At 36.8% G+C, this 16649-nt stretch overlaps 1 protein-coding gene across 4 annotated transcripts in view; it reads right to left on the reverse strand.

The window, feature by feature from the left end:
• Positions 1 to 16649, reverse strand: part of Adgrv1 (adhesion G protein-coupled receptor V1) — a 609243-nt gene that overhangs the window by 8217 nt on the left and 584377 nt on the right. For all 4 annotated transcript variants that reach the window (XM_074077095.1, XM_074077094.1, XM_074077093.1 and 1 more), the window contains 2 exons: positions 5011 to 5202; positions 2296 to 2473 (listed from right to left, as the gene is read on the reverse strand). In XM_074077095.1, coding sequence (XP_073933196.1) covers positions 2296 to 2473; positions 5011 to 5202 — 370 coding nt within the window. The remainder of the gene's footprint in view (positions 1 to 2295; positions 2474 to 5010; positions 5203 to 16649) is intronic.

Genomic DNA, 16649 nt, shown 5'->3' on the forward strand with positions numbered 1-16649 from the left:
CTCAGTGTTTTATGGTGCCAACCATTCCCTCCTTCCTAAAACTCTCTTCCTTCTTTAGTGTTCTTTCTGATCTTGCTAGACTTTCTCTGTAGGACCCTCTTCTATTCCCTCTGTAATATAATCATTATCTAAGATGTTGTTTTTGTTTCCTTTTCCTTCATTCCCGCTTCTGCCCTCCCTTTTATCTCTACTCTATTTCCTTTCTTCTCTCCTCCTTCTTTCCTCCCAGGTCAAATTTATTCATCCCCATAGACACAGATATAATCTCTTCACTGATGCATTTCAAATGCTAAGATCCAAGCCATTCAGGAACCATCAAGCCTAACGTCCAAGTCTGAGCTCATCAGTTTTCCCTGCAAATAAACAAATGTTCTGCATATAATTCTGTAAGTCATCCAGGTGAGAAGCAGCAGCTTTTGCTGACTGTCCTCTCAGTTCTTCCTCAATATCCCTCTTGTGTTCTTCTCATTTATGTTTCCTGACGTTTGAGGTCTTAACCTCACTCCCCTGGACCATTGTAATATCCTCCCAGCCTCAAAAACAAATAGGAATTTGCCATGCCTCCCCTCAAAAGCCTCCATGGCCCACTATTTTCTGTAAAAATCCCACCTCTTACTGTGACTACTGAAAAGCATTTTAAAATTGTGCAAAATAGGAGCAAGTGTTGTGCTTGCTAAATGAATCTATCACTTAATCTGTTCCAGAAACACCAGAATAAATTAAGTAAAATGGTAATCTTTTAGAGCTGTTAAACTAGGAATATGAACTGTGAATATTTAGTTTCCCAAATATAATTGGCCAGGGGATTCTCCTATAGAGGCAAGGGTACGAATAGCTCAAGGAAAGTGTTTGTTGAAACCCAAGTGGGGATCTACAGTGGGTTCCTGTCCTCTCCAAACAGGCCACAATGCTCAGCCTTTGGGCTTTGGCTAACTTTGTTCCCTTGATTGCAGTTCCCTTCCTCCATTCGTTATGTGCTCAAAACCTATACGTTCTTCAGTTGAGAAAGTTTCCCCACTGATCAACTCAATAATTTATAAAGATCTCCATTATGTATTTTATTTTTTCTAGGCAGGTGCTCTACCACTTGAGCCACTCCACCAGCCCTGTATTTTATTTTTCCTTAAGAAATATTTGTGTGAAGGGAGGGGTGAGGATAGGTAAGACACCTAAAAAACTAGCTAGCATTTGTTGCCCTTAACGTAGAGAAACTAAAGCAGATACCTTAAAGCAACTGAGGCCAATAGGAAAAGGGGAACAGGTACTAGAGAAAAGGTTAGATCAAAAAGAATTAACCTAGAAGGTAACACCCACGCACAGGAAATCAATGTGAGTCAATGCCCTGTATAGCTATCCTTATCTCAACCAGCAAAAACCCTTGTTCCTTCCTATTATTCCTTATACTCTCTCTACAACAAAATTAGAAATAAGGGCAAAATAGTTTCTGCTGGGTATTGAGGGGGGGAGAGGAAGGGGGCGGAGTGGGTGGTAAGGGAGGGGGTGGGGGCAGGGGGGAGAAATGAACCAAGCCTTGTATGCACATATGAATAATAAAAGAAAAATGAAAAAAAAAAAAAAAACTAAAAAAAAAAAAAAGAAATATTTGTGTGAATGTTGAGTCTACCTGCCATCCCCATGTTTCATGTTTTCATTCATCTAATCATTCATTATTCAGCGTTTCTACTACAGGTTTATTAACATCAAGCACCAACGTGAATATAGGGTCAAGTTCATATATGTGTGTGTGTGTGTGTGTGTGTGTGTGTGTGTGTGTTTGTGTGTGTGTGTGTGTGTGAAAGAAAGAGAGAGAGAGAGAGAGAGAGAGAAGCAACAATGAAATACTGAATATAATGGAATGTTAGAAACTATAGAACTATACAATGCTCATTATGCTACATTTGAAAGCTTCTGCTTAAAAAATATTCCTTAAGAAGGTCTCTGGCAGATCAGTTCCAATACTCCCTCAGCTCCCTTCCAACTGTCTTATACTGGAATTAACAGTAATGACATAATAGTAACTTAGTGTTCTAGCAAGATTCCAGGATGGAGATATTTACATTTAGAGTATGATGTTTTCTTCCTTAAAAGCAAATTGTAAATTATTTTTAGATTATATTATATTTGATGTCAAGAACAAAATATCCTAGAGTTTGGCTGGGATTAGGAATAGGTCATGAGAATCAAGGTGTACAAAGGGTAACTGATGGTACTTTAGCAACTTCATGGGAAGAAGATATAAACTATAGCACAGCCAGAGAGCCTACTTCTAGTGTTGTTTGTGGGTTTCATACACACCAGTTTTTAATGCAAATATCAAGTCATCAAACTCCTGGGACTCTTCATCAGCTATCAGTGACCCCTGGCCATGTCCTCTGGAAGAAGGGAATGAGGCACCATTTTGTGGACTTGTCTTTAAATCAGGGCTGGCCTGACTGGCTTGTTGGAAGGATACTCTCTCCCAGTCCGGTGGTACCTTTTTGAGATGGATGGGAGAAAGGAAACCATAATGTTAGTGTTCACACATTTACTTTGAAACCCGTATTAAACCAAATTATTTTCATGTTTCATTACAAAGACCTTGTGAAAGAGCTATTGAATTAAGGGCTTCATTTTAAGTGAAGAACTTTAATCTTTGTTCTTTAGAAAATTATGTCTCTCATTGGACCAATCTAATCTGGTGATTTAAAACAATTTCTGTATTAGAATTACATGGTGTCATGTGTGCAGAAAGAAAACTTTTTAATAATCCAATAAACATATTTTAATTTTTTGTAAAATGTGTGCAAAGAAAACTCTGTTAAAAATGTAAGAACAGGAGAACACTCCTAATCCTTAATCTAAAATAGCACATTTTACAGACTAAGTATCTAAAGGACTTATTTAAAGGAATTAAAAAAGAAAGCTCTTTCATAGAATTCTAAGTACCTCTATTCTTGATGAAATGATTAGAAGGATAGTTATATCTTGAAGTGATTAAATGTATTCATTTCCATCTAGTTTACTGGTAAACAACCCCTTGATCCTTCTTTTCCTTTTTAGAATGTGGCTTTTTAGAATGTCTTTGACAGTCTCTCACTGACAGCTGGATCGAGGCCAATTCTAAGCCTTGAGGAATGCAGAGCACACTTTAAGCTATGCCGTTGTACAATCCCCCAAGTGAATACTCAAGCAGTGGCTTGGCCAGAAACTGGATGATCACAGCTGTTTTGTGAGAGATGCAGGGACACTTTATACTGAAAAAAGTGACCTGAGGCTTTTAGAAATACTTGAGGGGAGAAGATAAAAACTTTAAAGATAAATTTTGCAAAGAAGGTGAACATCTAGACCAGCACTGTTAGTATAACACTCAGAAGACAGAAATATTTTATACCTGTGTTCTCCAATATGGCAGTTACTGCACATATACAGCTTGTTGAGTACTTAAAATATGGCCTTAATGTTATTTATTTTTAATTACTTTAAATTTTAAAAAAACATACAAAGTCACAAATAGCCTTTTACTAGCTAAAGAATATTGCATTGGACAGATCAGATCTATACAAATGTTGATTGGTAGCCATCAAAAATTGTTTCTTAAAAGATTCATCTCTGATCCATGTATATTAAAAAAAAAATCCCTGTTCTTGCTGGTATTAATTGTATAAAATAATACAGTTTTAAGAACCTTGGGGGATTTAGAAATGGTACTAGATTTCAAAATATTTAAAAATAGTAAAGACATATCTCAATTTTTAAATATTCTACTTGAACTTATTTATCTTACAAATAAAATTTGTGCCTTTTGACCAAAATCCCCATATTTCTCCTATCTTCCAGCTCCTGTTGACACCTTTCTGCTATTTACCTGCTACTATTTGATAGTTTTTTATATTAAATTTTCTCTATTAAAATACATATATGTGTGTGTGTGTGTGTATGTATATATATATATATATATATATATATATATATATATATATATATATATACTCAATTACCTTAATTTAACTTGGCATGAATAAAATTATTTTGTACATTGCCATAGAGGACAAAAAAAATCTCTGTGTAGGCAGATCTATCTATTTATCATCTATCTATCTTTCTAGGTACCTATCAATAAACTGTTTCCTTTTCAGACAAATGTACCTGTCATTTTTAGTACAAAAACACAAACACTGTTTGCTTGGCTGTGTCAGGACCGGCAGCCAAGCACCCTGCAGAGTTGTCAGGAATGAGCATCGCGGTCTCTTCTAGCCAGATGTATTCAGGTGTGTTTTAAGATCTGAGCAGTGGTCTGCCAAGCTTTGGGCAGTATTTCTGACAGGCTGGTGGCAATGTAGTCTAGACACAGGAAATCAAACTGATGTGGACAGAGTGCAGAAAGCAGTGGGAGGTAAGATGTTACAAAGGAAATCCCAGCTAGATTTTCCAGTAGTGCCACAAAAGCACTCTTCTGAGCTTTTGTTCTAAAATATTTTCTGACATGTAAGAAATCTCAACTTATTTTCTTTTCATTGACTTGGGGGTTAAAATAGTGTGTTGAAATGGGTAAGGAAAAGAGCCATAAAAGTGTTTTTAGGTAGAATCGTATATTGAAAACCTGCTATATCTGACTTTCTATCTAGTACAAGTTGCTGCTTGGGGTACTCACCAGGCAGTGAGAAAAAGAATTAGTTAGTAGGTATGGTATTACAGTGAGAAAAGGTTTCAAAAATCACCTAGTATCATTTATCTTTTTTTGTGGGGGTGGGAGGACTAGGGTTTGAAATCAGGGCTTCATGCTTGCAAAGCAGGTACTTTGCTGCTGTAGCCACACCTCCAGTCCATTTTGCTCTGGTCATTTTAGAGATGGAGTCTTGAGAACTATTTGCCTGGGCTGGCCTTGAACTGCGATCCTCCCCATCTCTGCCTCCTAAGTAGCTAGGATTAGAGATGAGAAAAGCTGGTGCCTGCTTATTTTATACTCTTTATGAAGTGGAGAGATGGGAAGGAGGGAGGAAGGAGGGAGAGAGAGAGAGAGAATGAGTATACCTCTTCCATAGCACTGATAAGATTCTGGGTGGACTTGCTGATTTCCCCTCCAGCAGGAGGCATTCCACTCCCAGGCGTGAAGAAGGCTGTGCTGGGTCCTGGATGGCCATTCATTTCCACAGTGTAGCTGGCCTTCATAGGGCAACACATTTGGTTGTGTAAAATGAAATAAACCACAAAAACATAAAGTCCCTGAAAGAGAGAACCAATACTGTGTCAGAGGCAGCCCAGCCACCACAGCTGAAGAAGAAACTTGGTTATAAAATTAGCTGATCTATAAGTGTTCTCCAGATTCTACTGAAAGTTGAGAATTACAGAACATGCCAGCAGTCTAGCAAGAGGCCATGGAAAATTTCAAGTGTTATGAAAAACTCCAGTAATGTTATTTAGGAAAACTGACCTCTTGCTTAATAAAGCAGTTTTTTCTTGACAAAAAAAAAAAAAAAAAGACATAAGTAACTGAATTTAGCCCTACTAATAAACTGAAGCAGAAGGGTAGAAGTTTAGCTGATTAACTGTACATTTTGTTAGAGAAATCAAACCTCTTGCCTTCAAAAACAACAACGAACCCCCCAAAATACCATCTTTTCCTGTATATCCTCTTATTTTTATTTTTTTCTTAGCAAAGTGGGGGTACTAATGCTCCATTCACATTGTAGACACATAGACAATCTTATCATGCCTCCTAATGTCTTTTGTGTATCTCACCAACTTAATATAATTTGGAAATAAAATCACTTGGTAGGAACTCCAAGGAATTCTACTTAATAGTTAGCATGCCATGCTTCTCAGCAAATGTTGCAGAAGAACAATAAAGCCATCCTGTACTCCTCCAAGAGCTCCTGACCCTTTAAATTCTTTTGCAACAGTCAAACTCTTGACAATTACTCTGCTTTCATCACAGACAGCGACTCACATTTCGAGTTTGTGTTCTAAACATTCCCCCACACTAGCTCCCCTTCACGATTTCTACAAGGGATCCACTGTATGCTTGTAATGGTGCTTCTATAAAGCTTGGTAATTTTGACCTTTATACTCAGCCAATAAAATATGTTATATTGTGCCTTTTGTATCTGTTCGTCCTGGCCATTAAATTTTGGATGCAAATAAGAATCTTCTTTGTTACTAAAGTTTTTAATTAATCCACAAAAATAAAATCAAGACATTCAGTTAATTAAACAATAAAAGCAATTAACATCAAGGCTTTTTTCTTCTTTTTTTTTTGGAAACATGAGTAGTATGTTCATTTTGTGAAAATTGCAGTCTCCTGTGGTCCCTAATATTTCTGAGTGTAGAAACAATAGTACACTTGTGAGCCTGAAACTTTATAATCTATGGGTGTAACGAGTAAAACGTGTATTAGAAAACACCTGGGGCCTAAGAATTACAAGTGATTTTTATATAAAATGATGGTAGAGGACCATCTGTAAGATTATGCACTCTAGCATCTGATCTCTGCTGCCATTTCTGGAATACTGGAATAATTTAAGCTTTTCTCCTCTTCCTATTTGAACGATCCCTTCTCAGGTTGGCTTCTAGTCTATATAGTTTAAAAATATGTTTAAAATCAGTGATACATGTTAAAATATTTAAAAAGTAATTGCTTTAATCACCATGTAAAACAGAAGTATTTACTTCCCTTTGAGTTAGGGTTATCTATTCTTTTAGAGATAACATTCCTATTCTAAATTAGTTAGTGAATTAGTTTCATATGCAATTGATACTGTGAGCATTACCAGAAACAAATCTTCCTGAAAACACTCATACACATCCAAAGTTTTTCTTGCACAGCTAACTTTTTACATGGCTATGACCTAATTACATTGGCCACAGCAATAGACAAAACAGGAAAAAATTAAACTGTCAGCATTAAAAATTGTACAAATGTTACTGATTTATTTCAGGATTTTTCTAAGTGTTGTGAAGTGATAAGGTAAAAGCTGGAGCAGGAAACAAAACCCATGCTTGAAAACCCATCTCTAAGGACCCATTTGTTAAAACTGTGTATTCTCTCTTCTTTGTTTTCATATCTAGCTTTTTGTGCTTCAGGAAGGGAACTGCCTGCTGAAAATAACTTGCATGTAAAACAGCAAGGGTTTTTTTTTTTTTTCCCTCCCTTAAAAGCATAGTGATATACAGTAAGTATTTTGAAACTTTTCAACGTGCCCCAGGAAACACAAACACAGTTAAAATGAGAAGGGAAGAATGTTAAATGCAGATTGTATGACATTTGCCTGTGTCCAGACCAATCTGGGCAAATATAGAAAAGAGACCTTCGTTATCCAAAGTACTCAGCTGTGGAGGTTTCTGACCTCACAGTAAAAACAAATTCCCATTCCAAATACTGCAGGTTGTCTCTGTATGCTGATCTGGAAAGGAATTTTAAGACAGAATCTAGATTCTCAGGGATTCAAATGAATACTGCTAAATCGCCCACTGTGTGCATTGCCATGCACTGAGATGCAGGGATAAAACATTGGGTCCCACTCTCAAATTGCTCACAAATACAATAATACCCAGCAAATAGCAGGATAACCCTGCAGATATAATCAATCTGTGCTTTGTATCTTTTACCAAGTGTGGACTTATGGGGAAGAGGATTCTTCCTGTGCATTGCTGTTCTGGTTATTTTCTTGGTACTCCTACTCTACAATCATGAAAAAATGCTTCTGAAAGTCTTCAGTTAGGCTGATCTGGTTTGAACACATCCACTATGACCCATTCTGTGTATCTTTTGATTCAGGAACTTAAGCTTATTAGCAGTGAGACACAAACGAAATCACAATAGTATAAAGGATTATAAAAGCTCTTAATGTTATTAAGGAGCAAAATAAATACAGGAGATTTTAGCTGCTACCTCAATAATTTCTAATGGCTCCATATTACCATTTCACAAATTTACAAGAAGTGGTGGCAGGGGAGACGTGGGAAGAACAGGAAGGTGATTCAGTTGGGTTTTACATTCTTCCAAGATCTTTTTACAAGTTCTCCAAGGCTTAAGGGCGCCTAGTTGAGGGACACTTTGGGTTTCAAATGAGTTTTCTTTCCTTCTTTCTTCTTTTTTTGCTTATTACCATATTATAATTGTACTGGGGGTACATTATGATATTTACAAAAGTGCTTACAGTATATATTAGTTAGATCTACCATCTTCAGATGAGTTTTCCAAATCAATGCAAAGCCTGACACTTCCCTTCCATCAGAGATAATTCAGAGTAAGGCACACAGAGGAATGAATACTCCATTAGAATTGGGCTTTCTTTAGCTCAAAATTACAAATTTGGAATTAAAAAGAGAGAGAGAGAGTGATTTGTATTAAAATGCAAACTCCTAGAAAGTAAGAGGCCATGTCCATTTCCTGTTTTATGTATAGATATATAATTTACTTGTTTGTTTATAGTATGGTCTCTGGTGTACAGGGGGAGCTTAAGAAATATTTGCTAACTAAGAGACTATGGTTTTAAAATGTCATCAGTGGGTGGGAAAGAGTAGGAAGGGGTAGAGACAGATACGGATCTAGGCATGTGTTGGTTTTGGTCCTATAGTTCTTTTGAAACAATAGCTATGTGATTCAAGTGTTGCTCAATACAACTTTTTTTCCAGTTCAGTCTTTCTGTCTCACTTGTCACATGTGCCAGGACTCTTTTCATGGGAAAATGAAGTGTCTAGTCCTAGCTCCTTGGGTGCTATCTCTCTGAAGTTGGGCTGCTTTGTGCTGAGCCCTCATGTGACTTCCTGGCCTCTCTAACTCTTCTGCTGGGGCTGGGTTTGCATACTGCTGTTCCTCCTTCCTGTGGTTCTTTCTCTAAAAGAGCTTCTGCTTCTGCTCTCCCCTGGACAGACACTCTAGTGCCTTGATTCCTTGTCTTTGGCTTCAAGCTATGCCTGACTGCTGACCTGCCACAGTTTTGCATCACCATTGACTTAGCAGCAAAGATGATGGATTTATGACAATGACAGAATTAAAGAGGCAAATACAGTATTTCTGCACATGTCTATTTTTAAGAGAAGTAGGAATTTCATCTTTAATGGCTTCATTTTTTAAACAGTGTAATCTGTGCATTAGATACAACAAGAAAGGGAACTAGTGAGTTTGTCCTGAGAGCTGTTGCTTAGTGAGCACACATGAAATACTTAAAAATTTATGGGAACAGTTAGTTACTACTCAAGTGATTTAAAGATACTTGAATGGGATAAATAATTACCTCATATTCACTGTAGGTTATGTCAAGTTCCGTATAATTCTTTATTAATTTAAGGGACCTTATCTATTCAGAATTAGTAGAGTGCAAAAGAAGTCTCTGGTTTCAGATATGTCTATGACTAAATATCTAGGTAGCATCAGGCCTTCACTTTTTAGGTTTTGATAGATTTCTATTCTATACTGTGCAATTCCTATGAACAAAAGCTCTATAGTTATTTAACATAAATACCCAGTATACAGATAGCATTTTCTTCCTTTTGTAAAACCAAAGTTTCTATCTGTAATTTAAGAGTATATTTCTCTGTGTGTCACTTAGGGACATGAGAAGCATTTGATCAGAGCTCTCATTGTTAGAAATATTCATGAATCAAACCACAATTATAGGTTGTGCTGCAGTAATCTCATCTCCAGGTGAAATAATCCCTGTTCTGCAGCCTTTCCTTTCAAGTCTGGTTTTATAGTGTTTTGTCTCCGAGATCTCAATGTTTTCATGTTTCTGTGAAGTTTCAGAGCACAGAGCACTGATCAGTTGTGATGCTACTTATCAGGAGCCAGATTTTGTCTGACAAAGAAGAAGAAACTGCAAATTAAGTTTTCTTAAAGTCACAAGAATACCAACTCCTGATGCCACACACCCCTGCTTTGAGAGTTCCTGGATTAGAAAACTTTCCAAAGTACAAATCAAGCTGGGTGGTAGGACTGAGAGGGTGGGGAAGATTGGAGGTAGTCAAACAGTACTGAGGTGGGACTAAAGAATATAGTAGAGGTTTGGAATTTCAGAAGAATTTTTAAAGTTTTATTTATAAAAAAGGAGAAAAGAATTGAATAGGTGTGAGTTTTGAGAATATTTTTTATTTAAACCTAAAATGCCAAAATTTACTGAGATTATTTAAGTCTTGTTATAAGTACCTTTTTTCTTGATGCTTATTAACTATAGAAATTAGTGGGTTTCACTGTGACATTTCCATACATGTACTGTGCACTGTTCATGTCTACCCTCACTTCCACCCTCTCTCGCCCTCCCCTCTGCCTTCCCCTTCCCAGTCCGATAGTCCCCATAAGTATTTTTAAACATGGTTTTCATCAGCATTCTTTAAATTGCCGTTTTGAAAACAAGGCCTTAGAAACTGGTGTTCAGATATCCTATTTAATTATTCTATGAAGTAAGCTTAAGTGTTTGGGCAGTGATAGGTGACCAAAGATTAGTCATGATGACCATGGTGAAAGGGGAAAATCGGATGACCTGGTGCCAACAGATTAAGAGGATGGAACAGAGGAGTGTGAATGGAGAGGGTGAAGGAAGGTGCATCTGGTCAACGCATTTTATATACTTGTGATTACTTTGCTGTGGAAGCTAAATTAAATCTCCTACAGGTTTGAAGTGAAAATATGTAAGATATTTTAAGTACCAGACTGAAGATAAGGAGAGCAGGGAAGGTTAGAGATGTATGGGTAGGAAATAGCTCTGTGGTAGTCAAAGCTCAAGCCATATGGGTGTGGCTTTTTTTTTTTTTTTTAAGCCACTCTCTGGAGGAAAAAAATCTAAGTGCTCAGGATCAAGCAGAGCTGGAAGATATGAACAGGAAGAATGGCCAATGAAATAAATAAGGTACAACTTGCTGGTCCAGCAAGTCAGACAGAAAGCCCTATCTATATCAGGGCAGCCCAGGGAATATTCTGTTTCATAAGGATACAGGGGTCTACATTGCCAAAAACAGACATCTAGGATCAAAAGAAAGTTGCAATTTCAGATGCAACTGATGCCTTTGGGAAAAAACATAGTGAAAACAGAGAGTGTTAAAAATAGATTAAAATACGTAATATATAGTAGTGATAAGGAAACGGTATTCTGATGTTAGGAAGATGACCTGATTTATGACATTAGATAAGCCAGTTTGATGACTATGTGTTAACATTCTTTCGGAAGGGTTTTAATTCTTTTCCCCTACCCACTTCAATCATTATTTTTCTTATTCAGAACAAAGGACTGTATAGCACAGATTTCAATTCCTTTAAATTACAAACTGAATCGGGTGCTCCTTTTGAAAAGAAACACTGAATGCACCTTGCACATCCATGTCCTTTGTAGTGCAAGACCAATGTGAGTGTGGCTTTCTGTAGTTTTTACAATAATCTGATACTGATAACCCTCCTAAGATGCCCATTTTTGGTGTTTCTGATTGATTCTTGCCCATAGGTTGCTGGATGCAGTTAGTCAGTGAAAGACACACAAACTCAGGGCTTCTGAATCTTTTATATTACTCCTTTTTAGGGTACATTTTAAAGCTTTATCTAAAAATAAGTTCAAATTTATTAAGTTGAGTGTCTATGATTCTTATAGTCCTTTATTTTCTTTTTATTTATTTAAAAAAATTAGCATATATTAGTTGAATGGGAGATTCACTGTGACAATGCCAAATGGGCTTATACTGTCCATTGGTTAGACTGCCTCTGCTATCTCTTCCCTTCCAGTCCCTTTCCCCCCACTTAAAGCAATTGTAAGAGGTTTCCTTGTTCTATTTCGTGTAAGTCTATGAAGTCCATCAACCATATTCCCTCACCTTCTTCTCCATGGACCCCCCTCCCACAATTACCCCACACTGTTCACATTTTATAGTTCTGCCTTCCATTATTAATTTCTAAGTCAATGTTCAAAGGAGTTTCTTGAAGCATTGTCGCTGTGAGTACACTTTACTTTCACCCCCTTTCATTGCTCTCCTTTACTCCCTTCCCTCTCACATCCTATTTTTCCAACGACTTTCAATAGATATTGCTGTTATATTGCTCTTAAAAGAAAAAAAATAAGTAAACTTTTAACAAATGATTGATTTCATCAAAATGTAGTTAATTAAATATCAAAGATGACTTGGTGATTTTGTTTTAGAAGCATTCTCATATTACTTGATTCTAAAACAATGATATAACCCACACAGACTTTCCTACTAATGTGGGATTTCACATACCGTACTTTGGTGTATTGAATTACACAGGTATAAGTTATGGCCTAAGAAGATAAAAAGCTTATTGATACAATTAGAAAAACTAGCAAGTTCTGGGAAGTCTAACCATCAGATTTCTTTTTTTTTTGGTGGTACTGGGGTCTGAACTCAGGGCCTCACGCTTGCTAGGCCTCTACCACTTAAGCCACTCCACCAGCATTTTTTTTCTTTTTTTTTTTTTTCATCAGATTTCTTGAGGTATCACACTTGGAAACTTTTCATCTATAGATTTGAGACAATATAGCATTTGAACAGAAAAAAAATAACAATTCCTGTTATTAAGAACCAGAATATATATTGTCTGAACATTTTTGCTATGATTTTCATAAACTGCCTCTGATAATAAATAGTTGATTGAGTAGGAACAATTTACTATCTCCCCTTCACTTCCCTCCCCTCCTCTCCTGTCCTTCTTTCTTTCCTTTCTTCCTTTCAACAGTGTCTTGCTATCCTTAAACTTGAGATCCTCCTGCCCCAGCCTCCAGAGTGGTGGAATTGCAAGTGTGTACAACACATATGACTTTGTTGCAATTTTCTACCTCCCCCCATTCTGGGGATTGAATTTAGGTTCTCTAAGTTGCTAATCAAGTAATCTACTGCTTGAGCCACACTTCCAGTCCCTTTGCTTTTAGTTTGCTTTCCAGATACACTCTCAAGCTAACTTTGCCCAGGCTAACCTTGAACAGCAATCCTCCTGTTTTGACCCCTGAGTAGCTGGGATTATAGCTGTGAGCCAATGTACCCTGCCTGTTGTAATTTTCTTATCAGTGAAACAAAGACACTAGGATTTCTCTGGTGATGCTCTGTGGAATAATTGATATACTAACAAAACTAAAAAAATTTTTTTAATTTAAAAATTAAATTTACAAGCAAACTAAGGTCATACTTGTTACAGAAGGGGGAGAACAAGGAAAGAAAATACAGAAAAGCCAAAAAAAAAAATTCTATGCCAAATCTTAACAGTTAGCAATAACCACTCAATCTTGGATATAAATTTTTTTAAAACTACAATTTCTTCCAACCCATTAATTATGTAAGGGCATGTTTTCATATGTAAGCACTTTTTTAGAATTAGAGCCGAAGTTTTGATTTATAGCTGGGAATTCAGTAGTAGGGTAACCTCAGGCTCTAGTTTGCCTGTGATCATCCCAATTTCCTTGGATTCTTGGTTTAGTCTGTTGACTCAGCCTCTTTATTAATTACATCACCCCCTTTCACATAACTGGCAATGATAGTGAATTACAAGGCAAACTAGCAATTGCTCGCCAAGGGCCTAGGACTGTAGAAACTCCTGGCTGATGCAGCAGACTGATCCACTACATTCTTACAAAAATCCAGGTTTTAACCAGCTCTTTCTTATATGGAATGACCCACAAATTAAAATCTCTTCTAACTATCTTTGAGTCATTCATCAAGTTAATATATAACAGCTGAATGTCCACCTGTAGTGCACTGTGGGCTCCATGTAGGCAGTGAACAGAAAGAACTTAGCCTACCTTCAGAGCATCTAATGCCCACACATGTTGTCTAGGGCTTGGAGGGCTAGGACACCCTCTGTCCCCAAACCTCACACCATAGCTTGAAGGAAAATCAGTACAGGAAGATGGGTCAGGTGAAGGCCTTATCTACATTTAGTGATGTCCTCCCAAATATTTTATTCTTCTTTAATAATGCTGTATACTACTCTTTACAAGCTTTGGAGAATTAACTAAGTTCTGAGATTGATAAAATGATGTAAAAAATTTGGTCTTGCTTCAAAGAGTTAAAAAGATGAGGTACAAATGTACAATTAAATCCTGTGACCCAGAGAACCTGCCATGATGTGGGTCCACACTCTTGAATTTCTTTTTCAAAGATATTTTCAACTTTATAAAGACTGGGAAGTTTCATTTGTGGACTTCTGTCATTCCTTTTGTGACAGTCAAAGGGAAAACAAAAAGTTACTTTGCTAATAAGTGATTAAATATCTAGCACTGCCTTTTAATTACTGTGGCCTAAAATCGATCATTCTTCTTTTTTTAAAAAAATACTTTTTAGGGCTGAAGGTGTGGCCCAAGATTGGCAAGCAACAAGCCCAGAGCTCAAAAACAAAACAAAAAACAAAAGTATCACAAAAACCAAACCAACACACACACACACACACACACACACACACACACACACACACACTCAAACAAAATAGGCACAACAACAAAATCCATTTTAAATAGAGTATTTCTCTTCCTTAGGCCAAAACAAACAGTAAAGTCAGCGAAATGGGTATTACATTGCCTTATAATTGGAGTCCAAGGAAACTGTTATCTTCTATTCTTTAAGGAAACAGATTGATCAATTCTTACAATTAATAATTTAACAAAAATTTAAATAAGGAGTTTGTTTTTTTTGTCCTTTACTGAAAATTGCCAATCTCCTGTAAAGGATGGGATTTATAGTCAGTTTTCTTGGGACTGAATCTCAGTCTGTTGCTTGCTAAGTAATATTATACTCGGGTATACTTTGTATGAACCTCAGTTTTTTTTATCTGTAAAATTTTCATTTTACCTATATGATTACCTCAGGAGATTGTTATGAGACCCAAATAAAATAAAGGTATATCCATAAAATATAAATGCACCTTATAAAGATAAGGTGATATTGTTTTTACTACTAAAAGCATTTGCACAAAGTTAACATCCTACATGTAGTTGATTTATTTCCTTTTCATCACATTCCTACCAGTTGAGGTAGACTGTTGCTTCCAAGAAACATGGAAATATTAGAAGGCCAAGCAGGATCTTCATGGTTGAACACTTTACATGGCTCAGAATCACTTCTTTGGCAGACTGGTAGAGGATGCAAACCAAGGTGCTGTTCTTCCGCCCATCCATGTGATTCTAAATACAATTCTTGATCATCTTTCTTAAGCCAGTGGCAGCTGTTTTGCTTTACCACAGGGGTTACCCTTCATTGAGTAATTTCATAAAATGGCAAGGGCTGGGGAGGGAGGTGTTAATGCTTCAATGATTTCCCCAACACCTTCAAAGTAGAGAACACACTTTCATAATCTTGCTAATAAACTTTCTGTGGTTTGTTCTCATCTGTCACCACTCCTTGCCTCACACTCCACTTTCAGTTCCTCAATATATGCTGTGCTTGTTCTCAGGTTTGTCCCATGGACTTCCTTTCCCTCCTCTTCCTCTCCTAGACCAGCTGGTTCTACTTTAATTAATGAAGTAGCAGCTCCTTCAGGATGTGGAGTTGCCTCTTCAGCACATCCCTACACGGTTCTAAGCAAAGGCGACCCAGCTCTATACCTTTGCAGCACTCACTACGCTCCCTCCTAACTGCCTTTTAGTAGTTGGGCTCTGACATCACACAACAGTCCATCCACTTTCTACAGCAAGACAACAGCATTCCTTCACTGTCATTAAGTCCAGCATAGTGCCGTGTAAATAGTCCCTGCATCACAAATGTGTTTTTAAAAAAATTTTTATTAGCATGAAATTATGGTAAAAAGGAATTCATTGTGATATGTATATATATATATGCATATAATGTACTTTGATCAAATTCACCCCCTCTAGTCTCTTTCCCCTCCTCTTCTCCCTCCTTTTCAACAGTTTTTAGTGGGTTTTATTGTGCTATTTTCATACATATATGTGTGTGTGTGTGTGTGTAATGTACTTCTATCATATTTACCCTGTCACCCTCTCCTTTCCTCCTGTCCCTCCTGTTGGTTCTCTACCAAATAGTCCCCTTTTTACCATCATGTCATATTATTGTTTTTTATTAATGTCTAGATTCTGCATACGAGTGAAAACATGAGATGTTTGTCTTTCTGAGCTTGGCTTATCTTGCTCAACACGATGATCTCCAGCTACATTCACTTTCATGCAAACAATGTAACTTCATTCTTCTTTATTGCTGATTAATACTCCATTGTATATATATTCCACATTTTCTTTATCCATTCATTTGTTGATGGACACCTAGGCTGATTCCATAGCTTGGCTATTGTAAATAGTGCTGCTATAAATATGGGTGTGTAGGTATCTCTGTTGTATGTAACTTACATTTTTTGAATATATGCACAAGAGTCACATAGCAAGATCATATGGGAGTTCTAGTTTTACTTTCTTGAGGAGCAGCCACACTAATTTCCAAAGTGGTGGCACTAATTTACATTCCCACTGAAAACAAGTATAAAGGGACCCCCCCCTCCCTGCCCCCAAACCTCCCTATCTTTGCCACCTTTTGTTGTTAATTTTCTTAATGATTGCCATTATGAATGGGCAAGATGGACCCTTTCTGTCATTTTGATTTGCATTTCCTTTATGGATAAGGATTCTGAACATTTCTTTATGTATTTATTCATCATTTGTACTCCTTTTGACAACTGTTCAATTCATTTGCCCATTTATTAATTGGATTATTTGTTCTTTTGGTGTTTGATTTTT

Source organism: Castor canadensis, chromosome 6 (assembly GCF_047511655.1).
Source record: "Castor canadensis chromosome 6, mCasCan1.hap1v2, whole genome shotgun sequence".
In the NCBI taxonomy this organism is placed as follows: domain Eukaryota; kingdom Metazoa; phylum Chordata; class Mammalia; order Rodentia; family Castoridae; genus Castor; species Castor canadensis.